We start from the raw sequence: 27,715 nt of genomic DNA, 5'->3' as shown, positions 1-27,715 counted from the left end.
CCAGGTCCTTTTCTACAGAACTGCTACTTAGCCAGTTGGTCCCCAGCTTGTAACTATGCTTGGGATTCTTCCGTCCCAAGTGTAGGACTCGACACTTGTCCTTGTTGAACCTCGTCAGATTTCTTGTGGCCCAACCCTCCAATTTGTCTAAGTCACTCTGGACCCTATCTCTGCCCTTGAGCATATCTACCTCTCCCCCCAGCTTAGTGTCATCCGCAAACTTGCTGAGGGTGCAATCCATCCCCTCATCCAGGTCATTAATAAAGATACTGAACAAAACCGGTCCTAGAACCGACCCTAGGGGCACTCCGCTAGAAACCTGCTGCCATCCTGACATCGAGCCGTTGATCACTACCCGCTGGGCCCGGCCTTCTAGCCAGCCAGATCTCCATCCTTGCTGAAAAAGTGTAAATGATTAACTGAACAACGGAGTGAGAAGAACTGAGAAGAACAACTATTCAAAGTCATGTTTTAATTTTGCTTTCGGATCTCATTTAAGCATAAGAGACTTAAACTGTCTGTCTGCAACAGCCTGCTAGTCATCTGCTGGTACTTTAAGCAGCAGTGCTGCAACTAAGCTTATTTCAGACCACAAAGGATCAGTAGCAAGCAAAAAACGGGGTTACGTACCTGTAACTGTTGTTCTTCGCGTGGTTGCTCATGTGTCCATTCGAATGAGGTGTGCGCACGCCACGTGCACAGTTTCCTGGAGCATTTTTTCCCCAGCGGTACCCGTTGGGCCAGCAGGTCACTCCCTGGAGTGGCGCCCCTATAGCGGAGCATAAGTACCCCTGCTGGCCCTTCCCCTCCTCAGTTCCTTCTTGCCGGAGACTCCGACACAGGGGAGGCGGTGGGGGGGGGGGGGGGGGGGGAGTCGAATGGACATGAGCAACACATCTCAAAGAACAACAGTTACAGGTGAGAAACCCCGTTTTCTTCTTCGAGTGGTGGCTCATGTCCATTCGAACAAGGTGACTTCCAAGCTGTCCCACCGGCGGTGGGGTCGGAGCCACCTCTCGTGAAAGAGACACACACACAGAACCGTGGCCAGAACTAGAACTTTAACAAACACAACTGAAACAGAACAACACCTGAAGTCAACAGCATGGACAACACAAGACACATGATCACAACAAGCCAGCCTGCAGTCTAGCGTGTACTAATGCTCGGGGTTTTTTTGGTTTTTTTTTACAAAACGGAACCCACGACAGTGGCGCCCAGCGTGGCGTCCTCCCGGGCCTGCAGGGTAAGCGCATAGTGCTCTGTGAACGTATGAACAGAGGACCATGTGGCCGCTCTACAAATGGTGTGAGCTGATACTCGCAGCGGCTCCCTTCGCGCCAAGGCATAGCACTCCCTAAGGGTCTGTCTACACTACCCCGCTAGTTCGAACTAGGAGGGTAATGTAGGCATACCGCACTTGCAAATGAAGCCTGGGATTTGAATTTCCTGGGCTTCATTTGCATAAGCGGGGAGCCGCCATTTTTAAATCCCCGCTGCTTCGAACCCCGTGCAGCGCGGCTACACAGGGCTCGAACTAGGTAGTTCGGACTAGGGTGCCTATTCCGAACTACCGGTACACCTCATTTCACGAGGAGTACCGGTAGTTCGGAATAGGACCCTAGTCCAAACTACCTAGTTCGAGCCCCGTGTAGCCGCGCTGCACGGGGTTCGAAGCAGCGGGGATTTAAAAATGGTGGCTCCCTGCTTATGCAAATGAAGCCCGGGAAATTCAAATCCCAGGCTTCATTTGCAAGTGCGGTATGCCTACATTACCCTCCTAGTTCGAACTAGGAGGGTAGTGTAGACATACCTTAATACAGGAAGATATCCACACTGACAGCCTCTGCGCGGAAGCCCCTTCATTCGCTCAGCATATGCAATAAACAGCTGTGACGACTTTCGAAACGGTTTCGTCCTATCTCTGTAGAACGCCAAGGCTCCCTTCACGTCCAGGGAACGTCCTTAGGGGAGCGGTGCGGTTTGGGAAAGAACACTGGAAGGTGTGTGTCCTGGGACACGTGGAAGGCCGACACCACCTTCGGGAGAAACGCCGGGGGGGGAGGCGCAATCTCACCCTATCTCGCAAAAAAACTAGGTAAGGAGGCTCCACAGTCAGGGCACGCAGCTCCAATACCCTGCGAGCCGACGTAATGGCTACTAGAAACGCCACCTTAAAACTCAGATACTTAAGGGAGCAGGAACCCAAGGGCTCAAAGGGGGGGCCCCATGAGCTTCATCAGCACTAAATTAAGGTCCCACTGTGGAACAGCGGCTCTGACATGGGGAAACAACTTTTCCAAACCCTTGAGGAACCTCTTAACCAGGGGGTCTGTGAATAACGAGCCACCCACAGACCCTTCATGGAAGGCTGTTAAAGCCGCCAAATGTACCCGAATCGAAGGGGTGGACAGCCCCACCCGGCGCAAACCAACAAATAGTCTAGGACCATAGGATCAGGGCAAACCCCCCTCTCCATGGCCCACACCGAGAAGTGTTTCCACTTAGCCATGTAAGACCGCCTGGTAGTTGGGTTCCTACTGCCCAGGAGAACCCCCTGCACCTCCTGCGAGCACGCCCTCTCGGGGGGCTTCAGCCATGGACAAGCCAAGCTGTCAGGTGGAGGAACTGGACATCCGGGTGGTACAGGACGCCCCCTTCTCTGGCCTGTGTGACCAGGTCGTGGGTCGGTGGCAGGCGACGTGGCCTGGCCCTCACCATTTCCTGCAGAATGGGATCCCAGAACTGCCTGGGCCAGTCTGGGGCCACCAGAATTACTTGCGACCTGAACCGCCTGATCCTGGTGAGCACCTTGGGGACCAGAGGAGACGGAGGGATGCCTACAGCGTCCCCCAGGCCATGGCGAGGTCAGGGCGTCTCCCTTCGAGCCCAGGAGGGAGAAGTACTGTGGGCATTTCCTGTTCGCCTCGGTGGTGACAGATCCTCCTGGGACAGCCCCACTGACGGAAGAGTTGGGCCACCACCTCGTCCTTCAGGGACCACTCGTGGACTCTGCAGGACCTGCTCAGTGAGTCTGCCAGCGTATTTGTGCACCCCAGCACGTAGGCCGCTTGCAAGCGGATGTTGTGCGCTGTGCAAAACTCCCATAGGAGGGTGGCCTCCCTGCCCAGCTGGGACGAGTGGGCACCTCCCTGCTTGTTTCTATAGAACACCATGGCTGTGTTGTCCAACAGCACCAAGGCTAGGGTCCCCGAGAGTAGGGCCAGGAAAAGCTCGCAGGCTCTCCTGACCACGCTCAGCTCCCGCACATTTATATGAAGCAACCTCTCCTGGGGGTCCCACGGCCCCTGCGCCCGGTGCGTGAGCAGGTGCACTCCCTAACCGTCATCGGAGGCATCGGTAACTAACTGGGCAAAAAGGGACACCCGTGCAAACCTCGCTCTCCAGCGTCCACCAGTGCAGTGAGGCCACAACGTCTAAGGCATGGTCCAGATCTGGTCCCACCCCGCCCTGGCCTGGCTGAACAACCTCGCCAGCCATGCCTGAAGTGGTCTGAGTTTCAGCCTGGTGTGCCGGACAAGGTAGGTGCAGGTTGCCATGTGGCTAAGAAGCCTCATGCATGTCCAGGCCATCGTCAGCGGGGAGCACTGCAGGTTGGCCACCAATCCCCTGATCGCCTGGAATCTGGATGCCGGGAGATACACCCTCCCCCCCGGAATCTAGGGTGGCCGACACGAATTCTATGACCTGGGTCGGTGTCAGTTTCGACTTTTCCTCGTTGACGATGAGACTGAGTCCATTGAAGAGGGCCCATGCAAGACCTATGTGGGCGATCACCTGGTCCCTTAACCTGCCCCTGATTAGCCAGTCGTCCCGGTAGGGGAACACCTGAACTCCCAGCCTCCTGAGGTAAGCAGCCACCACCGCCATGCACTTTGTAAACACCCTTGGCGCAGTCGAGAGTCCAAAGGGGAGCACAGCAAACTGGAAATGGTGGCGGGAGACCACAAACCGGAGGAACCTCCTGTGGTCTGGCCAAATAGCCACATGAAAGTACGTATCCTTTAAATCGAGGGCTGCATACCAATCCCCTTCCTCCAGCACCAGAATGATGGAGGCTAGCGTCACCACGCTGAACCTGTCCTTTTTTGTGTCTGTTTAGGTCCCTGAGGTCCAGGATAGGCCAAAGCCCCCCTTTCGGCTGGGGGATGATAAAGTAACGGAGTAAACCCCCCTGCCCTCCAGATAGGAAGGGACCTTTTCCACTGCTCCTTTCTCCAAGAGCGTGGCCACTTCCTGCTCAAGCAGGGCCCCGTGAGATGGGTCCCTGGAGAGGGAGAGGGAGAGGGAGGGGTGGGAACCCAAAAAGGGGATAGAGTACCCCCAGGAAATGACATCCAGGACCCATTTGTCCGAAGTGATGGCCGACCAAGCCCGGACAAAATGGGACAACCGGGTCCTGAAGAGAGGGGAGATCTCGAGGGTCAATATGCAGTCCCCGGGCGTGCCTTCAAAATGGCTGCTTCAACTGCTGTGGAAGGGGTTGGTTAGTGCCCCTGCCCGCATCCGGATGCAGCCAATGCCACCAAGAGCAGGTGTTCAAGCCCTGTGTGCCTGGAAAACCTCCCCCAATGCCCCAAGGCCTCCGCCTCCAATAGTCAGAACACTGGGTCCGGGGTAGAGGCCTGGCCACAGGCCTACTTGGCAGCTGCCTACGCTGCGGAGCAGGCGTATGGATGACGAAGGACCTAAGCGTGGAGCTGGTGTCCTTGAGGCTATGACTACTGGAGTCAGTGTTCTCCGCAGAGAGGGACTTCCCATTGAACGGTAGGTCCTGTATATTGGTCTGCAAGTCCATCGGGATCCCCGAGACCTGCAGCCAGGCACTGCGCCGCATTACCACCCCCGAAGCCATGGTTCTAGCGGCCGAGTCCACAGCATCAAGGGATGCCTGCAGGGCCGTACAGGCTATGGATCTACCCTCTGTAGTGAGGGCAAAAAACTCCTACCTGTCCTCCAGGTACAGTTGGTCGCAAAACCTGTCCAACGCTTGCCAGGTGTTATATGCGTACCAACTGAGCACTGCCTGTTGATTAGCTGTACCCCCCGGTGGCATACACCATGCGCCCCATCAGGGCCATGCGCTTGGGGCCCTCTGCTTTGGGAGAGGGGCCCGGCTGCGGTTGCCCCTCCTTCTGCGCAGCCGCCTGCACCACAATCGAACCTGGCACTGAGTGTGAGTACAGGTGCTCATGCCCCGTCTGGGGGACGTAATATCTCCTCTCCACCCCCTTGAGGGTGGGGGAGATGGAAGCCGGCGTTTGCCACAACATGTTCGTGATTTTTGCCAAGGTCTTATTCAGTGACAGAGCCAGCTTAGCCGGGGCATCCTCGTTGAGGATGTCCACCATGGGGTCGGACTCCTCAGTGACCGGCTCCACATGCACCCCATATTGTCCGCCACGCGGCGGAACAGTTCCTGGTGTGACCTGGCATCCATAGCTGGCATGGAAGGAGCCGGGTCCGCCAGAGCCTCATCGGGCACCGCTGCCACCAATGACTCTCACCCCACGACCTGTTGATCCAATACAGCTAGTGCCGGAGGCAGCTGCTGCAACTCCGATGGCTGTTGCAGAGGACCAGCCAGGAGAACCTCCAGGACACCATGCCCCTATGGATCACCCTCCATGGGCGACGGTGGAGGCCGAGATAACGAGGCTGACTGGGTAGAGCATCTGCGAGACCCACTGGCTGGGCGAGACGGAGGGAGTGGGCCCTGCCACTGGTGGTAGGCCCATGGTGTCCAGAAGGGCCAGGGCTGCTGCACCTGTGGCAGCCATGTCTGTTCAAAACCTGGGGGTACCGCTTGGTGCCAGGAGCTAGAGCAGTACCACGACAAATGGCGGGATGAGCCCAGAACTACTCTGCTTCAGACTTGGATGATAGCTCCGAAGCCGACTGAGACAGTGCCATGGCAGGCTGGCCTTACAGCAGGCCAGGCCTAAACCGTGCCATGGACTCAGGCTTGCCTGAGTGCACATGGAGCAACATGCGTGCCACCAGTCCAGGAGTTGCCCAGCACGGCGGCACCGACCCCGAGGCTCGAACTGGCGCTGGCGGTGTCGGGAGCAGCAGTGCTGGGAGTGGCACCTGAAACTGCTGTGCCGCCGGTGCAGGAAGCGTCGAAGCCAGGGATTGGGGCGGTGCAGATGCCGACAGTGGTGGCGGCACCAAGGACTGAAATGGTGCATGGCCGGTGCTGGTGCCGGTGCCAGTGCCGAAGTCAAAGCCAATGTCAAGGCTGGTGCCGGCGCTGGGCCGATGACGGTACACCCCACGCCGACTAAAACAGGCTACGTGCATCCCGTGCCAGCAACAACGGTAGGTCCCCTGACTCAACCGGTGCTGGCCACGTGCCTGGAGGCCTGGGCAACCCTGGTGCCCCGGATGCCTCCGGTGCTGAAGACGAGGACCCCTCAGAGGAAATGGGAGATGGAGGTGAGGTTGTCAGCTCAATCAGCTCTTGAGCCGCCTCGAACGTCTCTGGCTTGGAGGGGCGATGCGCCGGCACCAGGTTTCTGGCCCTATGCAAAGATGTCTTCTTTTGTCGGTGCCCATCGCCATGCGCCATTTTGCCTGGCGACCTCCCTCTAGAGACTTTGGACTTCTTCGATGCCGGGGACTGGGAGCGGAGCCACGGTACCGCAGTGCGGTGCGGGCCGGAATGGGTTTCCCGCACCGACGCCGGTGCGCTACACACCGAAAGTTCCCCTGAAGGCACCGGCTGAAGTGCTGATTCCATCAGGAGCAGTTTCAAGCGGGAATCCCTCTCCCTCTTGGTACAAGGCTTGAACCACCGACAGATCTTGCAGGAATCAGTGAGATGAGACTCCCCAAGGCTCTTGAGACACTCTTGGTGGGGGTCTCTCTCGGCATAGGCTTAGCACAAGCCGCGCAAGGTTTGAAGCCCTGTGGCCCGGCATCCCTGTCCCCCACAGGGGGCAGGGAAAACAACAGTCCTATCAACTATCCCATCTAAACACTACTTAACACTGCTTGAACAAACAGCCAACGGGCAACAAGAGAAAGCTGGGAATTTGCACAAGGCAACAAGCTCCAACGACCCTCACAGGCGGTAAGAAGGAACTGAGGAAGGGGAGGGCTGGCAGGGGTACTAATGCTCTGCTATAGGGGCGCCACTCCAGGGGGCGACCTGCTGGCCCAACGGGTACCGCTGGGGAAAAGATGCTCCAGGAAACCATGCATGCGGCACACCCGCATCTCATTCGAATGGACATGAGCAACCACTCGAAGAAGAACACTTCAATTATCCACTAATACCACCACCACGGGCGGGTTTGTAGTAAGGACCAGCAAATACCAACAAAGCACCTTAAAAAGGTCAGTGGGCTCCAACCTGTTTAAGCAGCAGATCACGATTTGAGTTTAAGTGCAACCCAAGATCTACCTCATACCCAAATACCCCTGCCTGGCCTCCCCCCTTTGTGCCAGGGGAGGGAGGATGGAGTGAGCGGGAGTCCTCTGAGCCCTCCGCCGCCTCCCTTTCCCCAGGCTGGGGCAGAGGGTTGGGGGGCAGGCTCTGGTCTAGGATTAAAGGAACTGGAGTGCGAGAGGGGCTCTGATCTGATCTTGGGGCAGGCAGTTGGGGTGCCAGATGGGGTTCTGGGGGCAGGCTCTGGGAAGGTGTTTGGATGCAGGGGTGCTCAGGGCTAGGGCATGAACTTGGGGTGCAGGAGGGGGTTCATTACTGTGGGGGGGTTTCAGGACATGGGCTCTGACTGGGCACTGATTACCTCAAGTAGCTCCTGGGTGGTGGTGCAGTGGGGCTAAGGCAGGCTCATCCCTCCCCTGGCCCTGCATCACTCCCAAAAGTAGCGAGTAAACTCCCTCTGATGTCCTGTTGTGCCTACCGCCCTGCTCTGTGGAGATGGGATACAGGGTGGGAGAGGGGGCACCTTGACACCAGTGCTTTGCTTCTCCCTCCCCTGCCCTGCACAGCAAGCAGGAGGCTACCAGGAGTGGGGGGAGGCAGTTCCAGCACAGAGGGCAGGAGATGCACAGCAGTGGGGGGAGGGGCAGCTGAAGTGCTGGCACTTGCTAGCCTCTTAGCCAAACCAGTCAGGATCACCTGTCAGAGGCTCCAAGATCGACCAGGAGATCCCGATCGACTGGTTGGTGACCACTGGCCTAGGGGAAAAGATTGCTCGGTGCATTTATTCCACCAGTTCTCCTTTTGGCACTGGTAACAATAAACACCTTCGCTGACATGGCTGAGTCCTTAGACAAGACTGCACTGCACCGGGCAGAGCTGGCACTGGTGGGAGGCAGCTAGGTAGGTGTGAGAAGAGGAATGTTTCCAGTTTCAGCCTTGACGAGTGGAGCACCGTACACGATGAACCAGTCGAACGTGCCTGTAGCGACAGAAGGTGGCTGCAAGAGATCTCTCGGGAAATGCCTACACAGCAGAAGATGTAAAAGAAGCGGCAGTGAAAGCTGCAATAAACCGAACAAAAATCCAGCTGCCAGGTGCAGTTTCATCAGACAAAGCTGCAAACTTGGCAAAGGTGAGAAGATACTCCAAAGAAATGGAAGGGTGCTCCTTAGTAACATATGTCTGCAGTGCCCACTCCATGCATCCTTTAGCCAAAGACGGCTTCTCCAGGAAGAGAAGAAAATGTCACTGAAGTCACAACCATTTTGCTTCAGCTTCACTGAAGACAGCAGAAGGATGCAAAGTAATTCTCCCTCAATGGACATTGACATTGTGGTCGATTTATTAAGAACTGGCCTATTCTCATAAAGAACCCTGTGATAAAATAGACTGGCTTAAAGAGGAATGGGGAGGCTATGCTCAGTGTGCTGCAACCTATTATCCAGAGCCTTAAACAAGCTTCAGAGAAAATGCTGCTGCACTGCTGATGCTGGGAAATGTGGAAGACACTTTCAAGAGACATGACCAAAAGAAACACCGCGCCAGGAAGTTAAACTGCGGGCAATAAAGAAGCGAATGGCTCATGCACTAACTCCTCCTTATTCCCTTGGGAACACTCGAGAGCCGAGCGATAACGGTAGATGCCTAACTTCTCCAGACACTGCTGCTGCCGTGGCATAGGCCTCTCAGAGTCACTCCCCAGGGAAGCCCGTCATAGCACACGTCAGGGCTGGAGCAAAACCATACGAGCAGGACACGTTTACGGATAATGTTCTGAACAAAGTCACTCCCCTGAATTGGTGGGAATCATTAGCCAGAAAAAGGGGTCTTCCAGTGGCTAAGCCAATTTCTCCCAGGCACAGAGCCTAGGTCTACACTAGACAAGGCAGGTTGGCTTAAGGTACGCCGTCCAGCTGTGCACAATGCGGAGCTTGCTTTCCGCTGAGCCGTCGCACAGCTACGCTGCGGGAGGCTGGCGGGAGCGCACGCCCCTGCTGCTGGGCAGAATGAGGAATGCAGGGCGCTGGCGGGGACTGTCCTCAGTGTTTGATTTGGGGATCTACACTAGGTCGACCTCCAGGGGGTCGATCTTCTCCGTAGTGTGGACGTGTCCATACTGTCATTGTTTGGTATTATTCACACAACCCTAAGAAAGTGAGTGGTGCAGTAGACTTCCGATAATCCGGAACCTATGGGACCTAGGTGGTGCCAGATTATCAGCTATGCCGGAGTATCAGGAGGTACTATAAGATGGTTATGTATATACTGTATACAGTATACACTGTATATAAAGTATTCTTAACCCTTTTTATTGTACATACTGTATACAATATACTGTAATGTTTTCGTTTTTTTAACCCTTTTTTACCCTTTTCGCTCAGTTAAGCTGCTGCCACTGTTACCTTCTGACTCATTTTTTGCCAAAGCTCACTCACTAGGCTCTTGCCATTTTGATGCCAGACTATCAGGAGTGCCGGACTATTGGATGCCGGACTATTGGAGTTTTACTGTAGTTGGAAAAGCAGGAAAATTCATATTTCTGTTACAGTCTGACTCAGAATGACAGTGGGAGTGGGAAGGATGCGAGCTAGCTGTAGACATTTTAAGAACACAGTACGGTTAGCGTTCCGAGGACTTCTCTGTAACAGTTAATAAAATTTGACAATAATAAAAAAAACAGTTTAAGGACAGCCATCAGCCAGCAACTCAGGAGATTGCTGCAGACCCAAACAGTGAAACGCTGATGTAACATTTAAGATTTAGTTTAATGAAATAGAAGTGCTACTGTGTTTGTGGGTGTGATTTCGTTCTTACCATTCCTAATGCACTGCTGCTGCACCTGCAGCTTGACACAGGTAATGAGTATTACGTGCTATTTCCTAAATAAATAAAAATCAAAATATCCCCTCTTAGGTGATGTAAAATGCTGTATTGAGCTGCAAATTAACATGTTTTAGTGATCAGATCTGCACCATTGTTTAAGACGTATGAGTGGGAAACTTGATTTAAATCAATTATTTTTTCTTAGTGATTCAAATCATTGATTTAAATTGCCTTGATTTAAGTCAATCCACCCTGAATAATGGCACCTAAACCACTCAAATGGATCGCTCCCTCTGGAATTAACCACTTCTACTATATCTGGACCGTGGTATCCAGAGACTAAACACTGACCCTGGAGAACACAGCAGAGCAGCTACCACAACAGCAAGACCACTGTATTCCCAAGCCCACATGAACACACCACCACCAGACCAAGCATTGGCACCTACAGTACCCAAATGGACAAGCTCCACAGAGAAGCACCAACCCTCCCAGCACTCGGACAGACTTGGCAAACGCTCTCATAGCACCAGACCCAAGACTCCCTCAGGACCACGCAATAACCCTTCAGCACCCAGGCAGCTCCCAGTCTCCAGACTGGTCCCTCAACATCCAGACAAAGAGTTATTCAAGACCATATTTGAGACTCTACCAGAGACAAAGTGGATTTTAAGATTTTGAAACTAGAGGCATTTCTCCCTGTGTGTTTGTGCAGAGCCTACAGCAATGGGCTCTCATTCCTGATCAGGATCTTTGTGCACTATCATACTAAACACAACAATAATTACATTTAGAAATGTACGATAAAGAGCATTATGAATATTACAGAGTAAAGAACTCAAAAGCTAGGAACTGCCCATGCAACCTTAATGCAGCTCCCTAGTGTGTATTAGGATTCAGTTGTTAATTACATAATCCCATGCTACTGGTTTTCATGGTCCATGCATGGGATGGAAATGACACAAGACTGTGCAGGAAGGAAGCAGGTGTCTGTTGGAGGATCAGGTTTGTGTAGTAAAGGGGCCATTGTGGATGGAGCCTCACGCCAGGTGCTGCCGAATCTAGAAGGTGTGCTGTGTGGGCCAGAGGATTGCCAGACGTTCCCACTCAGAGCTCAACGGTCGAACGCATTCGTTTTATCCTGAGCAAAACAACCTATTTCCTATCATCCCATTCTCCTAAATGGCTGAACTGGTTTTGCTGAAACTTCCCAGAAACATCCAGCCTGAGGCAGATGCCGGGCAGGGAAAACGGAAGGCCTAACAGTTAACGTTTGACACCTGAAAATGGAGTCCTATAATACAATGCGCTGGGTCACCTTCACACAGCGTTTGATACCTGCAGTGTATGTACTACAATAACCCTGAAACCTCCCCTCTCCAGACAGACAGCTCCTCTGGCCAACCGCCCGTCCCTCTGACACTCACTCAGACCGCTCTGCAGACTAACCACTGTCCAAAGAACAGACCCAGCCACACCCCAGATCCTTGTGATATCCGAGTGGACATTCCTGGATCATCCAATGGCTCTGCCTTGTCCAGGCTGTCCAGACTAAGCAGCAGCCTTAGCAATAGGCAGCTCCCCATGGAGAGCAGACTCCTCGTATGGTTTGGCTCGAAGACAGGACAGAAATAGGAACTGGACACTTTTGCCTTGTCTGCAGTCTATCTTTTCCTGGTGCTATGGTCAATTTAACAAAGCTGAACACAATTATGAGCCAAGTGAGCTAGAAGGAAGAATGTAACCAGAAAATATGAATGATAATTTAAAATTGTTTAAGAACATGATACTAGATGCCCACCCAAAAAGCCACAATCGAGGAAGAAGGCTGTGTCCGTTAAAAACTGATCTTGATTAGGAGAAGTAGAGGCAACTGTAAAAATTAAAAATAATACTGTCTAACAAACAGAAGTTAATAGTCCTAGTAATGAATATACATGAGAGGCTAGGAATTGTAGAAAATTGAGAAGGGAACCAAAAGGGACACAAAGATAAATCTGTGGCTATCAGAGAAAAGGAAAACAAGAGGGACTTTTAAAACTTCATTAGGAACAAAAGGAAACCTACCAGCAGTATTGGTCCATTACTGGATGGAAATAGTAGAATTATCAATAATAATGCAGAAAAGGCAAAAGTGTTCTGTTCTGTATTTGAGAAAAAACCACTGGAGATTGCTTTCCGTGAGTGGTAACACTCTTTCCTTGTTAAATAGCTGCTACTAATTAGAGGGTGTGTCTAGACTACAGAGTTTCGTCGACAAAACTATACCTGCGTCTACACTGCCGCTGAGTTCGGTCGACATAACGTCGACAGAACTCAGCAGTTTTGTTGACGCTGGTAAACCTCATTTTACGAGGCATAACGCCTTCTGTCAACAGAAGGTGTTATTGAATGTAAACTGTCCTTGTGTCTACACTGCCATGTCGACAAAGCAGCTTGCTTTGTCGACAGAACTGAATGTAGTGTAGACGCTCTTTGTCGACAGAAGCTTTGTCAACAGTATCTGTCAACAAAACTTCTGTCAACAAAACTCTGTAGTCTAGACATACCCAGACAGTCTTAAACCAGAAACTCCAGATAACTTGCATCCAAGAATTTTCAAAGGCTAACTGAGAAGCTTGCTGGATCATTAATGTTGTTTTTCCAGGTAGTCTGGAACACCAGGGAAATTTCAGAAGACTGGAAGAAAGCTAAAGTGGTGCCAATATTTAATAAGGGTAAATGGGATGGCCCAAGTAATTTTCAGGTCTGTCATTCTGATGTCCAGCCCAGGCAAGATAATGGAGCAGCTGATATGGGATTCAATTAATAAATAATTAACAAAGGATAGTATAATTAATGCCAATTAACACTAGTTTATGGGAAATAGATCCTGTCATACTAACTTGATATCTTTTTTGATGAGATTATACATTTGGCTGACAAAAGTGATAGTGTTGTGCAACATATTTAGACTTCTGTAAAGCATTTGACTTTGTATGCATGATATTTGGATTAAAAACTACAAAGATGTAAAATGCACGTGGGTACATGACAGATTAAAAGCTGGCTAGCTGATAGGTCTGAAATGGAGATGTCGAGAGGAAATCATTCTCAAACAGGTGTGCTTCTCCAGGAGGGGCCTGCAGGGATGGATTCTTGGCCCTATACTTGTTACCATTTTTAGCAATGACTTGGAAGAAAACGTAAGATCTTCACTGGTGAAGTTGGCAGATGACACAATCTTGGGGGAGTTGTAACTAATGAAAAGGCCAGGTCACTGTTATAACAGAGCAGCCTGGATCGCTTGGACAACTGGGCACAATTGTTCTTAGCCACCCTGGCCAGGGATGCAACTCCGTATCCATAGCCACTGAGGGCATGTGTATGCTACAGAGCTTTTTCCAAAAACACCATCATGGACAGCCAGAGATAAGAAGGGAGCTCTACAGCCTCGGCTGGCAGGCCGCTGGCGTCATAGCTCAAGCCGTAGCCGCTCCTACGCTGAAATCTGCTAGGTGGCGGGTACGCAGGCACACACCTGGGACTACACTCTTTTGCGGAAGAGTTCTTGTGCAAAAGGTCTTCCCGAAAAGCGCATCCACACGGCCACGTGCTTCTGTGCAAGGGCGTCCATGGCAGTGTGGAAAGCTCTGCTGGCCGTTTTAGCCATAGGGGTTTCTTACACAAGAAAGTCATGTTGCCCGTCCACACTGCCTTCTTGTGGAAGAGCTCTTGCGCAAGAGGGCTTAATCCGCGTGGGGAGAGGAATAACTCTTCCGGAAGCAGCCCTGTTTTCCGACGCTGGACTGTAAATGTACTTGCACAAGAACGCGTGTGCAGTGTAGACACCCAGCAAGTTTTTGCGCAAGAACAGCTGTTCTCGTGCAAAGAGCCTGCAGTGTAGACGTAGGCTGGGGTGCTGCTGTGTGAGGGGATCTCAGATCTCTAAGGGGGTTAGCAATTAACAGGGGACGGAGGCTGCCCGTGACTCTGAAATGGACTGTAACTCTGGAGAGGAGGTTACAGAGTCAGCCACAGGCAGATGTTAATTATTGGTTGATTGAACAGTCGAGTAACCTCACGGATTCTTATCGGTTACTCGACTCGTCTACAGTCCCTGGGGGCGGGGCCGGCAGCCAGCATAGCAGAGGCAGCAGCGCAGGGGGCCAGGCAGGAGCTGGTCTATGAGGGGAGCTAGTTTAAAAACCAGCTCCCCTCGCGGACCGGCTGCCTCACCCAGTGCTGCTGCTTCTGAGAAAGAGGCAGTAGCGCGGGCGGCGGCAGCCCCGTCTAGGAGGGACTGAGCTCCTGGACCTGGTGTGAGCCGGGACTGAGCCGGGCTGCCTGCCCGCCTGGCTCCTAACACACTGTGAATGCAGAGCCGCAGCAGGGGCAGCTCTGAACCCGGCGCAAGCCAGGACGGCACTGGCAGGGAGAGGCAAACGTGCGGAGTCGATAGCATTAACCTATAAGCTTCTGCTTGGGAGTTCATCGGCTGCACTGTCACACCCCTTGTGGAGAGGGAGGGTGTGGGTGGGGAGGAGAGTTGGGGTTTCTGATTCTCTGGGTGCCAGGGCTCCAGGTGGCGTCTGCCCTGCAGGAGCTTAGACCTCGGGAGAGGCCTGGGGTGGGGCTCTTCTCCCAGTAAAAGCCCTGAGGCCCGGTGCACCCAAAGGGCCGAGGGCAGGAACAGAGCCACAGGGCTCCCCTACATCTCACCCCCCGAGCCCTGGTGCTCCGGAGGGGCAGCAGCCCCAAGTGCGGACACTCTCCTCTGCGGCTGCAGCCCGAGCGAGGCTGTCCGCTTTCCCAGGGCGCCAGGCGAGTCCGTTCCTCCGCTGCTCGCGTCTTAGGCTTCTGCTGCATTTCAAGGAGCGTTTCTAGGCCCTCGGCATTATTTTCGTATGGAAACCGGGAAGGAGAGCTGGGCCTGGGGCCACCCAAATGCTCAGCTCACAGGAAACACTGGTGGCTGCACACTGAGGACACCAACGCATTTGCCCTGAGAGTCCCTGCGCTAGAATCACCTACAATGAAACCAAGATCCATGAGAGCCAGGGCGTGGCTGGCAGGTTGCGGGCACACAGAGCCTCAGGGCGTGGCCAACTGGCTGCGGGCACACGGAGGCTCAGGGCGTGGCCGGCAGGCTTCAGGCACACAGAGGCTCAGGGCATGGCCAACTGGCTGCGGGCACACGGAGGCTCAGGGCGTGGCCGGCAGGCTTCAGGCACACGGAGGCTCAGGGCGTGGCCGACTGGCTGCGGGCACACGGAGGCTCAGGGCGTGGCCGGCAGGCTGCGGGCACACGGAGGCTCATGGAGTGGCTGGCAGGCTGCGGGCACACGGAGGCTCAGGGCATGGCTGGCAGGCTGCGGGCACACGGAGGCTCAGGGCGTGGCCGGCAGGCTGCAGGCACACGGAGGCTCATGGAGTGGCTGGCAGGCTGCGGGCACACGGAGGCTCAGGGCGTGGCCGACTGGCTGCGGGCACACGGAGGCTCAGGGCGTGGCCGGCAGGCTGCGGGCACACGGAGGCTCAGGGCGTGGCCGGCAGGCTGCGGGCACACGGAGGCTCATGAAGTGGCTGGCAGGCTGCGGGCACACGGAGGCTCAGGGTGTGGCTGGCAGGCTGCGGGCACACGGAGGCTCAGGGCGTGACCGGCAGGCTGTGGGCACACGGAGGCTCATGGAGTGGCTGGCAGGCTGCGGGCACACAGAGGCTATGGGCGTGGCCCCCAGGCTGCAGGCACATAGAGGTTATGGGCTTGGCCGGTAGGTTGTGGGCACACGGAGGGTCAGGGCGTGGCCGGCAGGCTGCGGGCACATGGAGGCTCATGGAGTGGCTGGCAGGCTGCAGGCACATGGAGGCTCAGGGCGTGGCCAGCAGGCTGCAGGTACACGGAGGCTCATGGAGTGGCTGGCAGGCTGCGGGCACATGGAGGCTCAGGGCGTGGCCGGCAGGTTGCAGGCACACGGAGGGTCAGGGCGTGGCCGGCAGGTTGCAGGCACACGGAGGGTCAGGGCGTGGCCGGCAGGTTGCAGGCACACGGAGGGTCAGGGCGTGGCCGGCAGGCTGTGGGCACACGGAGGCTCATGGAGTGGCTGGCAGGCTGTGGGCACACGGAAGCTCAGGGCGTGGCTGGCAGGCTGCAGGCACACGGAGGCTCATGGAGTGGCTGGCAGGCTGTGGGCAAACGGAGGCTCAGGATGTGGCTGGCAGGTTGCAGGCACACGGAGGGTCAGGGCGTGGCCGGCAGGTTGCAGGCACACGGAGGGTCAGGGCATGGCCGGCAGGCAGTGGGGACACAGAGGTTTAGGGCGCGGCCGGCAGGCTGTGGGCACACAGAGGCTCAGGGCATGGTCGGCAGTCTGAGGGCACACAGAGGCTCAGGGCGTGGCTGGCAGGCTGTGGGCACACATAGGCTATGGGCGTGGCCGGTAGGTTGCGGGCACACAGAGGCTACGGGTGTGGCTGGCAGGCTGCGGTCACACGGAGGCTATGGGCGTGGCCAGTAGGTTGTGGGCACATGGAGGGTCAGGTCGTGGCTGGCAGGCTGTGGGCACACAGACGCTATGGGTGTGGCCGGAAGGTTGCGGGCACACAGAGGGTTAGGGTGTGGCTGGCAGGCTGCGGGCATGCAGAGGCTATGGGCAAGTGGAAGCTGTTTCGTGTGTCCAATGTTCATTTTAGGCCTTTCTCGTTTTGAATTAAAATGGCACGTCCCACAAAGTCGATTGCCTCGCAGGAGTCTAGTCCATCGCCACTGTCTCCTCTGTCAACCAAGCTTGTCACTTAGTTAGACAAGATCCATTTTTCATACACCCGTGTGGATGGATGTTAATTATATCACCATCTTTTATTTCCTTATTAACCTATCCCCGTATGAACCACTTCATTATCTGCCTTGCCACGCATGCCAGACTGGCAGACCAGCCCGTTTAGCCCGTTTCAATGTGGGCACAACCGTCGGTGTCCTTCGAAATGTCCCCGTCATCCCGAGACTGAGTAACATCGGCACCGTGAGCCCTGGGCCAGCTCTCAGAGCCCTTGGCTGGAGTCAGCCGCACCTGCCGGACTTTCCCCGCTGCTGTTTGCAGCACATCAGCCCTGGAGGTGGCTGTAACGTGGCCTGGCGGTAGGCCTCTGGGCAGAGCGGCACAGCTGGGTCCTCGTGCTCCCCAGCCTCCAGCCAGAGACTGACAGGGAGGAACTGGAGGCGCCTGTGCACCCCGCAGGCAAGAGTCCAGCAATGTGCTCAAGGAGCCGCCCTGCCCATTCCCATCTCCCCTGCCCGGCTCTCCCCACAGGCCCTCTGCAGCCAGGCCTCCTGCCAGAGGACACTGCTCCAGGACAGCTGCTGCGCACGTGGCCAAAGCCGGGCAGGAGGAGGCACCGACAGCCTTGGGGAGCGGCTGCTTGTGGGGGAGACGGGAAGGGGAAGACCAATGGCCAAGCCGCAGCCGAGAGGAAGCGGCAGAAGCTCAGTGGAAGGCCCGATGGCTTTGGGCTTGCCACGGTCAAGCCACGCCTCACCCGCTTTTCTTCCCGAGCCCTCCCCCTCCGCCACGGCACAGGCCCCCCGAGCTTCCAGAGCCCCCTGGTCCCGCCACTGGGTCCTAGCTCAGCTGTCTAACCCAGAGCTCGGCGCCAGCTGCCCAGCACTGGACGGGCCCACAGAGCTGGGATTTGACCAAGGGCTGTCCAGATCTCCCCCCAGCTTTCACTCCCTGGTGTTCTGCTGACACGCGGGTCAGAGCCCTGGGGGTCCCTCCTTCCTGCGCCATGCCGGCCCCAGGCATCCCCTTGACTCAGCTACCCCTACCCTTGCGTGCTCTCCAACGACCCTGCTCAGCCCCTTCTCCTCCGGGCAGTCTCCTGCCTTGCGCACCGCCACTGTCTGGCCTCCCTGCCTCCCGCTGTCCATGGGGGTCCCATGGCGGCCCCCGCCCAGCCCTCTCCCTGGGACACAGACGTGCAAGCCTGGCCTGCCGCAGGCTCTCACCGTTCTCAGGGTGCTCCATCTCCCCAATGCTGCCGTCGGGCGTGGTGCGCTCATAGTGGTCCTCGGGCAGAGCTAGGGGCCCGATCCGAGGCCCTGAGGACGACTTGCTGCTCGGTGTCTCTGACTCTTCTAGCCCGCTGTCATAGTAACTGTGTTGGGAGGGGTCCTGCAAGTCCTGTGCCTGATTGGCTGCAGAGAATGTCACTCGGCGATGAGGTAACTGCAAAGAAAGCAAGGACAGGGATGAGAGACCACGCCAGCGTGACACCAGCCACGCACAGAGCGTGATCGGGGGCGGCCGAGAGACCGGGCTCCCCAGAGCGCTGAGGACAAAGCCACCTGCTTTCTCTTGGCCCTACGCCCTGCAACTGCAACTCGCTCGTTCCATGAGCCCACAAGGGACACAGTCGCCAGCCGCAGAGTCACCCCCACCCAGCCAGCGGCCCAGAGGGGAGTCGGGCATTGGCCAGTGTCACCATCCCTCACCTCACAGGCCTTTGCAGTTTTCACCCAAGAAATCTGCTTCCCAAGAGACATCACCTCTCGCCCGACAGTCCACCCTCCACTCGACACCATCGCACTTCAGAACACCCGCCCCCAACAGGCATCTTCTCAGATTTCAGAGGTCATGGACTCACCCCTCACAAACCTACTGTATCACCCCAGGGAACTGCCCCAACACCGCCACTCCTCTCACGGCCCCCACCGGGGCTACATCCCACCAACTCCCATCTCAGAGCCAACTGCTTCTAGCAGAGTTCCTCAGAACAGAGCCCCAGAAAAGCCTGCTCTGACTCCCAGCTGACAGCCTCACCTCTCAGAGCCTACTCACAACTCTCACCCCCGCCAAGGTCAGGCGCCCCTCCACAAAGCCCATCTCTTGCCTCAGAGACCCCGACGGGCTCAGAAAGGACCGTCGTGTTCATCTAGCCAGACCTCCTGTGCTTCACAGGCCACAGACCCTCGCCCACCCACTCCTGAGACAGGCCCATAACCTGCGGATGAATGACGGAGCTCCTCAAGTCTAGAGTTAACAACGTCAAGTGACAGAGAATCCAAGCAGCAAGTCGAGAGCCTCTTGAACCCCCAGCGGCTCTGCCAATTTAACCTGAAGAAAAGTTCCTTCCTGGTTTGAAATCAGGGGATCAGTGAGACTCTGGGCACGGGCAAAGAATTCTCTGTAGTAACTCAGGGTATGTCTACACTACCCTCCTAGTTCGAACTAGCGGGGTAATGTAGGCATACCGCACTTGCAAATGAAGCCCGGGATTTGAATTTCCCGGGCTTCATTTGCATAAGCGGGGAGCCGCCATTTTTAAATCCCCGCTCGTTCGAACCCTGTGCCGCGCGGCTACACGGGGCTCGAACTAGGTAGTTCGAACTAGGCTTCCTAATTCAAACTACCGTTACTCATCATTCCACGTGTAGCCGCGCGGCACAGGGTTCGAACCAGCGGGGATTTAAAAATGGCGGCGCCCCGCTTATGCAAATGAAGCCCGGGAAATTCAAATCCCGGGCTTCATTTGCAAGTGCGGTATGCATACATTACCCCGCTAGTTCGAACTAGGAGGGTAGTGTAGACAGACCCTCAGAAGCCTCACCCTGGTGTCCCAATCCCAGCTGTTTGAAATGCTAACTAATCTCTCACCTCAACCGCCACTGACACCCACAATCACCTGAGTGAGTTTACAGGAGCTTTTGAAAAGGGGATTTTTTTCCCCGAAAGAACAGTGTCTAGATGGCAGTTTCACTTTCGAAATACCCATTTTCGAAAGAATGCGCGTCTGCCATTATGCAAATAAAGCACAGGCCATTCAAATCCTGGCTTGATTTGCAATGTCTAATTTACATCCCTCTTTCGAAAGACAGATGTAGTCTAGACGGAGCCATCGAGTCCAGCCCCCTGTCCAAAGCAAGACCAACCCGACTGAATCATCCCAGCCAGGGCTTGGTCAAGCCAGGACTTAAAAACCTCTAGGAATGGAGATTCCACCCCCTCCCTAGGGAACCCAGCCCAGCGCTTCACAACTCTCCAAGGGAAATATCCAACCTAGGCCTCTCCCACTGCAACTTGAGCCCATTGCTCCTTGTTCTGCCATCCGCCGCCACTGAGAACAGCCTCTCTCCAGCCTCTTTGGAACCCCCCCTCCGGAAGCTGATGGCTGCTCTCAATATCTTCCGCAAACTAAATAAGCCCAAATCCCTCAGCCTCTCCTCATAGGACATGTGCTCCAGCCCCCGTATCATTTTGGTCGCCCTCCGCTGGACCCTCTCCAATGCGTCCACATCCTTTCTATGGTGGATGCCTCAGAATTTGATGTAATACTCCAGATGTGGCCTCACCAGAGCCGAATAAAGGGGAATAATCACTTCTCTAGATCCGCTGGCAATGCTCCTCCTAATGCCCCTAATATGCCTGCTTGGCTACAAGGGCAACCAAATCCAGCTTCTCATCCACTGTAATCAGGTTTTTTCTGATGAACTGCTACTTAGCCATTCAGACCCCAGCCTGTACCAGTGCTTGGGATTCTTCCATCCCAAGGGCAGGACTCTGCACTTGTCCTTATTGAACCTCATCAGATTTCTTTTGGCCCAATCCTCTAATCTGTCTAGGTCACTCTGGACCCTGTCCCTGCCCTCCAGCGTATCTACCTCTCTCCCTAGCTTAGTGCCATCCACAAACTTGCTGAGGGTGCAATCCATCCCCTCATCCAGGTCATTAATAAAGACGTTGAAAAAACCGGCCCTAAAACCAATCCTTAGGGCACTCGGCTAGAAACTGACTGCCATCCTGACATCGAGCCGTTGATCACTACCCATTGGGCCCAACAATCTAGCCAGCTTTCTATCCACCTTCTAGTCCATTTATCCAATCCACACTTCCTTAACTTGGTGCCAAGAACATTGTGGGAGACTGTATCAAAAGTGCTAAAGTCAAGGTATATCACATCCAGGGTATGTCTACACTACCCCGCTAGTTCGAACTAGGAGGGTAATGTAGGCATACCGCACTTGCAAATGAAGCCCGGGATTTGAATTTCCCAGGCTTCATTTGCATAAGCGGGAAGCCGCCATTTTTAAATCCCCACTGGTTCGAACCCCGTGTAGCGCGGTTACACGGGGCTCGAACTAGGTAGTTCGGACTAGGATTCCTATTCCGAACTACCGGTACACCTCGTTCCACTAGGAGGGTAGTGTAGACATACCCCCACTGACTTTCCCACGTCCACAGAGCCAGTTACCTCATCATAGAAGCTAATCAGATTGGTCAGGCACGACTTGCCCTTGGTGAATCCATGTTGACTGTATCTGATCACATTTCCCTCTTCCAAGTGCTTCAAAATGAATTATTTGAGGATCCCCTGCATGATTTTTCCAAAGACTGAGGTAAGGCTGACCGGTCTGTAGTTCCCTGGATTGTCCTTCTTCCCTTTTTTGAAGATGGGCACTACATTTGCCTTTTTCCAGTCACCTGGGATCTCTCCCGATCTCCACGACTTTTCAAAGATAATGGCCCAAGGCTCTGCAATGACATTTGCCAACTCCTTCAGTACCCTCGGATGCACTAAGTCCGGACCCATGGATTTGTGTACGTTTAGCTTTTCTAAGTATCAGAGGGGTAGCTGTGTTAGTCTGAAACTGCAAAAGCGACGAGGAGTCCTGTGGCACCTTATAGACTAACTGAAGGGTAGGAGCATGAGCTTTCGTGGGCAAAGACCCACTTGCGTGACATGCATCTGACGAAGTGGGTCTTTGCCCACGAAAGCTTATGCTCCTACCCTTCAGTTAGTCTATAAGGTGCCACAGGACTCCTCGCCGCTTTAGCTTTTCTAAATAGTTCCTAACCTGTTCTTTCTCCACCAAGGGCTGTCCGCCTCCGCATACTGTGTTGCCTAGTGCAGTAGTCTGGGAGCTGACCTTGTCCGTGAAGACAGAGGCAAAGAAAGCATTGAGTACTTCAGCTTTTCCCACATCACCTGTCACTAGGTTACCGCCCTCATCCAGTAGGGGCCCCAGACCACCCCAGAGCACACACCCCCTCGATGACATCAACTATCACCTCAGAACATACACCCGCTCGGTGACATCAACTATCACCTCAGAACATACACCCGCTCAGTGACACCAACTATCACCTCAGAACACAACCCCCTCAGTGACACCAACTAACACCCTAGAGCACAAACACCCCTGGATGACATCAACTATCACCTCAGCACATACACCCCCTTGGTGACACCAACTATCACCCCAGAACACAACCCCCTCAGTGACACCAACTAACACCCCAGAGCACACACCCCCTCGATGACATCAACTATCACCTCAGAACATACACCCGCTCGGTGACATCAACTATCACCTCAGAACATACACCCGCTCGGTGACATCAACTATCACCTCAGAACATACACCCCCTCAGTGACACCAACTATCACCACAGAACACAACCCCCTCAGTGACACCAACTAACACCCTAGAGCACAAACACCCCTGGATGACATCAACTATCACCTCAGCACATACACCCCCTTGGTGACACCAACTATCACCCCAGAACACAACCCCCTCTGGGACACCAGCTATCACCTCAGAGCACACACCCCCTCTGGGACACCAGCTATCACCTCAGAGCACACACCCCCTCTGGGACACCAGCTATCACCCCAGAGCACACACCCCCTCTAGGACACCAGCTATCACCCCAGAGCACACACCCCTGGATGACATCAACTATCACCTCAGAGCACACACCCCCTCTAGGACACCAGCTATCACCCCAGAGCACACACCCCTGGATGACATCAACTATCACCTCAGCACATACACCCCCTTGGTGACACCAACTATCACCCCAGAGCACACACCCCCTCTGGGACACCAGCTATCACCCCAGAGTACACACCCCCTCTGGGACACCAGCTATCACCCCAGAGCACACACCCCCTCTGGGACACCAGCTATCACCCCAGAGCACACACCCCCTCTGGGACACCAGCTATCACCTCAGAGCACACACCCCCTCTGGGACACCAGCTATCACCCCAGAGCACACTCCCCCTCTGGGACACCAGCTATCACCCCAGAGCACACACCCCCTCTGGGACACCAGCTATCACCTCAGATCACACACCCCCTCTGGGACTCCAGCTATCACCTCAGAGCACACACCCCCTCTGGGACACCAGCTATCACCCCAGAGCACACACCCCCTCTGGGACACCAGCTATCACCCCAGAGCACACACCCCCTCTGGGACACCAGCTATCACCTCAGAGCACACACCCCCTCTGGGACACCAGCTATCACCCCAGAGCACACACCCCTCTGGGACACCAGCTATCACCTCAGAGCACACACCCCCTCTGGGACACCAGCTATCACCCCAGAGCACACACCCCCTCTGGGACACCAGCTATCACCCCAGAGCACACACCCCTCTGGGACACCAGCTATCACCCCAGAGCACACACCCCCTTGGTGGCATGAACCATCACCTCAGCACACAACCCCCAGGTGACATCACCAATCAGCCCCAGCACCAACTCACAATCACCCCTCACAGCAGGAATCTTCCCCAGCGGGTTCTGTGGCTCACCTCAGAAGCTCCTTGACTGACATTGCCACTCAGCCCAGAGCTGCCCCCTCTACAAGTGATGCCCTCTCTCAACCGGAGCCCTCCCTGGTAGGGTGCCAGCAGCAAGGGTCCCCCGGCTTCCCTCCTTCGGACTCCCTGGCTGACACAATCTCAGCCCTCCGATTCCTTTCTACTGACCACCACACACCTCAGGGGTCTCCACAAGCTGCCGCCATCTCTTCTCCCAGCTTTCACCGGCTCTGCCCCGAACGACTCTCCCTTCGGAGGGCTGGCACCCCACGCCGGGTGACATGACCTCTGACCTGCCAGCCCCTACCCAAAGTCACCTGGGCAGTGGGGCTGTCTCCCCTATGGAGCTGCCCTTTCTTCACCTCCTGGCCCATGGTGTGGCTGGGTGGGGCTCTCACTCCTTGGCTCTGAGCAGCAGAGAGGAATGGATCATGCCAGCCCTTGTCAGGGGGATGTGAGAACTGAACCATTCATCCACCTGATGCTTATCAGCTCCTGTTAACAATTAAACTCCACCCAGGGTCCCCCCTTCCAGGCTACCAGCTCGGTGCCAGGGTTCCTCCTGGCTGCCTACCTGTACCAGGGTGCTGCCACCATCCAGCCTTCAGGAGTCCTGGGCCCCTCCTGGTTGCCGGCCCCATGCCCGGGGTCTGTATGGCCCGCCAGGGTCCATCCTACCTGCCAGCCCAGAGCCTGGGATCCTGGCTGCTGGCCCTGCAGCTGCCTGGCATCCTAGGGTATGTCTACACTACAAAGTTAATTCGAACTAACAGACGTTAGTTAATTAACTTTGCTAGGCGCTACACAGGCAAACCGCTAGTTTGAACTTAAATCGAACTAGCGGAGCACTTAGTTCGAACTAGGTAAACCTCATTCCACGAGGACTAAGCCTAGTTCAAATTAAGTAGTTTGAATTAAGGGCTGTGTAGCCCCTTAATTCGAACTAGTGGGAGGCTAGCCCTCCCCAGCTTTTCCTGGTGGCCACTCTGGGCACCACCAGGGAAACTCTTCTGCCCCCCCTCCCGGCCCCGGAGCCCTTAAAGGGGCACGGGCTGGCTATGGTGCCCGTGCCAGGTGCAAACCTGCCAGCACCCAGCCAGCAGACCCTGCACCTGGCACGGATCGAGCCACACACCTGATGCCCCCCAGCCCTCCGCCTCTTCCCGGGACCAGGCTGGCGGCTCCCGGGAGCCTGCACAGGTCCGCAAGAGGCGGGCACCCGCCTGGTCTAGTGCAGACATCGTAGACCTCATCCATGACCTCCGCACTAGGCACAGGAAAGTGGCCGTCTAGGGCAGGAGAGCTGCCACCCTGGCCACCCAGGAGCAGGTTGGCATGAAAATCAAGGTGGTCCAGTGAGACCCCTGACCCTGAGCCCTGAGCTTAGAATGGCCGTACTGGGTCAAACCAAAGGTCCATCTAGCCCAGTAGCCTGTCTGCCGACAGCAGCCAACACTAGGTACCCTGGAGGGGATGGACCGAAGACAGTGACCAAGCCATTTGTCTCGTGCCATCCATCTCCAGCCTTCCACAAACATAGGCCAGGGACACCATTTCTACCCTCTGGCTAATAGCACTCCATGGACCCAACCTCCATGACTTTATCTCACTTCTCTTTAAACTCTGTTCTAGTTCTAGCCTTCACAGCCTCCTGCAGCAAGGAGTTCCACAGGTTGACTATTTACTTTGTGAAGAAGAACTTTCTGTTGTTAGTTTGAAGCCTGCTACCCATTCCTTTCCTTTGGTGTCCCCTAGTCCTTCTATTATGGGAACTAATGGAGAACTTTTCTGTATGCACCTTCTCCACCCAACTCCTGCTTTTAGAGACCTCTATCCTGTCCCCCCTCCGTCTCCTCTTTTCTAAGCTGAAAAGTCCCAGTCTCTTTAGCCTCTCTTCATATGGGACCTGTTCCAAACCCCTGATCATTTTAGTTGCCCTCCCCTCTCCCACCTCCTTTTCCCAGTCTCCCGAGTTTTGTTCAATAAAGAGAGTTTCTATTTTTGAACACACATGTCTTTTATTTTGTACATCAGGAAGGGGGGCTAGAGAGGGGTAAGTGGAAGGAGGTGAGGGAGAAATGGGGCACGAGCCCCCGATGGGGAGGACTGGGCTGGCTCTGCAGGTTCCTCAGGGTGGAAGCTCTCCTGCAGCCCCCCAAATGTCCCCCCCCCCAGATGGCAGCCTGCGGCAAGTGCAGCTGGGCTGATGGCCGAGTGCTGTGATGTGCCCAGTGTGGGCACTCAGGGCACTCCAAGCCAGGACTGCTTTGCAAGCAGGGAACCCCTGAGAACTGTCTGTCCGGGGTGGGGGGTCGGGTCCCTTTAAGCACAGCCCTCGGCTAGCCTGAGACAGCATCTCCACGCTCTAAGTCCTCCTCTGATGCCCTGCCGGCACTGCTTCCGGCCATCCTTAACCCCGCTTCAGGGTCCACTCAATGTGGACATGCTAGTTCGAATTAGCAAAATGCTAATTCGAACTAGTTTTTAGGTCTAGATGCACTAGTTCCAATTTGCTCAATGCTGTAATGTAGACATACCCCTACTGTGCCCAGAGACCCAGCGCAGGGCCCAGCAGCCAAGACCCTGCACGTGCCAGGCAGTGCCGAGTCTCAGGCATGGGGCCAGCGCCAGGACCCCATGAACACTAGGGTGCCTGCTGGTGGCAAAGGCTGAGGCGTGGGGCCCATAGCAGGGATGTCCGAATGCGGCCCAGCAGAGGGGCTCCCTGGCTGCAGGGCAGGAAGCCGGGACCAGGAGTGCAGGCCTGGGAAGCTGGGCATGGGGGCAGCAGTGGAAGCCTTGCATAAGAGGTGAGGATGCTGCAGCACCCCCGGCCCCCCCAGATCCCCACATGAACATTTAACCGATAAGAGCGCCATCGGGGGTTACATGGTATTTGTGTCCTGGCCCGGGGCTGGGTGTTGGTGCCTTCCCCAGCGCCCTGGAACAAAGCTCAGCACGTGTGGACACGGCCCCGGTCCAAAGCCGGGTGAACTCTGAATCCAACGATCAGCGTTCAAACGGCAAATGTTAGAGCCGGATCATCGGCCGAGGCGCTGGGTCCACACCCACCAGCTGACCTTGATGCTCCACGGTGCCAAAAGCCCTCATTGTCCCCTTGCCAGCTGCCAAAATCTCCAGATCTTGCACCAGTGACAGGCTGCTCCTCCCTGGTCCGGCCCCTTGGGACCTGAGTGGTCCCTAACCAGGGACTCGGATGGACCAGAAGTCAATGCTGATCTCTCTGCTGCTCTCAGTTTGGGACTCTAAACAGGGACTGGTGGGGGATCTTCGGGGGAAGAGGAGGGGGCGCAGAGCCGCTTGGGCACAGCCCACTGGAGCGCACCAAGTCCGGCCATGGAGATGCGCTCCTGGACCCCAGCCACGGGGCCACTCCTCCCCTCCCAGAGCCTGAGTGCTGCATGCAGCTATTGGCAGTGCTCGGGAGGGTGGGGCCCCAGCTTTTCCCCGGGAGCACTCCAGCCGGGGAGCTCCCGCAGGGATGCCGGGGCAGAGATGCTGCCAGACTCCAGCAGTCAGACCTGTAATACTCTACCCTGGTTCCCAGTTCTGACCCTCCAAAGGCCACGCCAGACACACAGTGCAGCAAACAGCCAGCGCGGTGGCCTTGGGGTGAAAGAAACAGTCGATTTCAAATTCATTCCTTAAACCCTTTTAAAAGTGATCGAAAGCCAGTGAAAGATTTCTAATCTGCTGTGCCAGCAAGGCGGCCTTGCCACAGAAGACAGATCCAGTCTGCGCCCCTGCTCACAGGGTCATACGTGAACATCAGAGCAGCCAGGCACGGTCAGACCAAAGGTCCGTCCAGCCCAGTGTCCTGTCTGCCCACAGTGGCCAACGCCAGGTGCCCCAGAGGGAACGATCC

General features: G+C 55.4%; 1 protein-coding gene across 1 annotated transcript in view; it reads right to left on the bottom strand.

The window, feature by feature from the left end:
• The window catches only part of LOC112544729 (protocadherin-1), a 118,836-nt gene that overhangs the window by 28,496 nt on the left and 62,625 nt on the right, over window positions 1–27,715 (bottom strand). Inside the window, 1 exon segment of the mRNA XM_075900010.1 lies at window positions 18,222–18,441. Within this exon segment, the coding sequence (XP_075756125.1) occupies window positions 18,222–18,441 (220 nt within the window).

This window comes from Pelodiscus sinensis, chromosome 17, assembly GCF_049634645.1.
Source record: "Pelodiscus sinensis isolate JC-2024 chromosome 17, ASM4963464v1, whole genome shotgun sequence".
Classification (NCBI taxonomy): Eukaryota; Metazoa; Chordata; order Testudines; family Trionychidae; genus Pelodiscus; species Pelodiscus sinensis.
The sequence above is the reverse complement of the archived record's forward strand: the minus strand, read 5'-3'. Positions and strand labels throughout refer to the sequence as shown.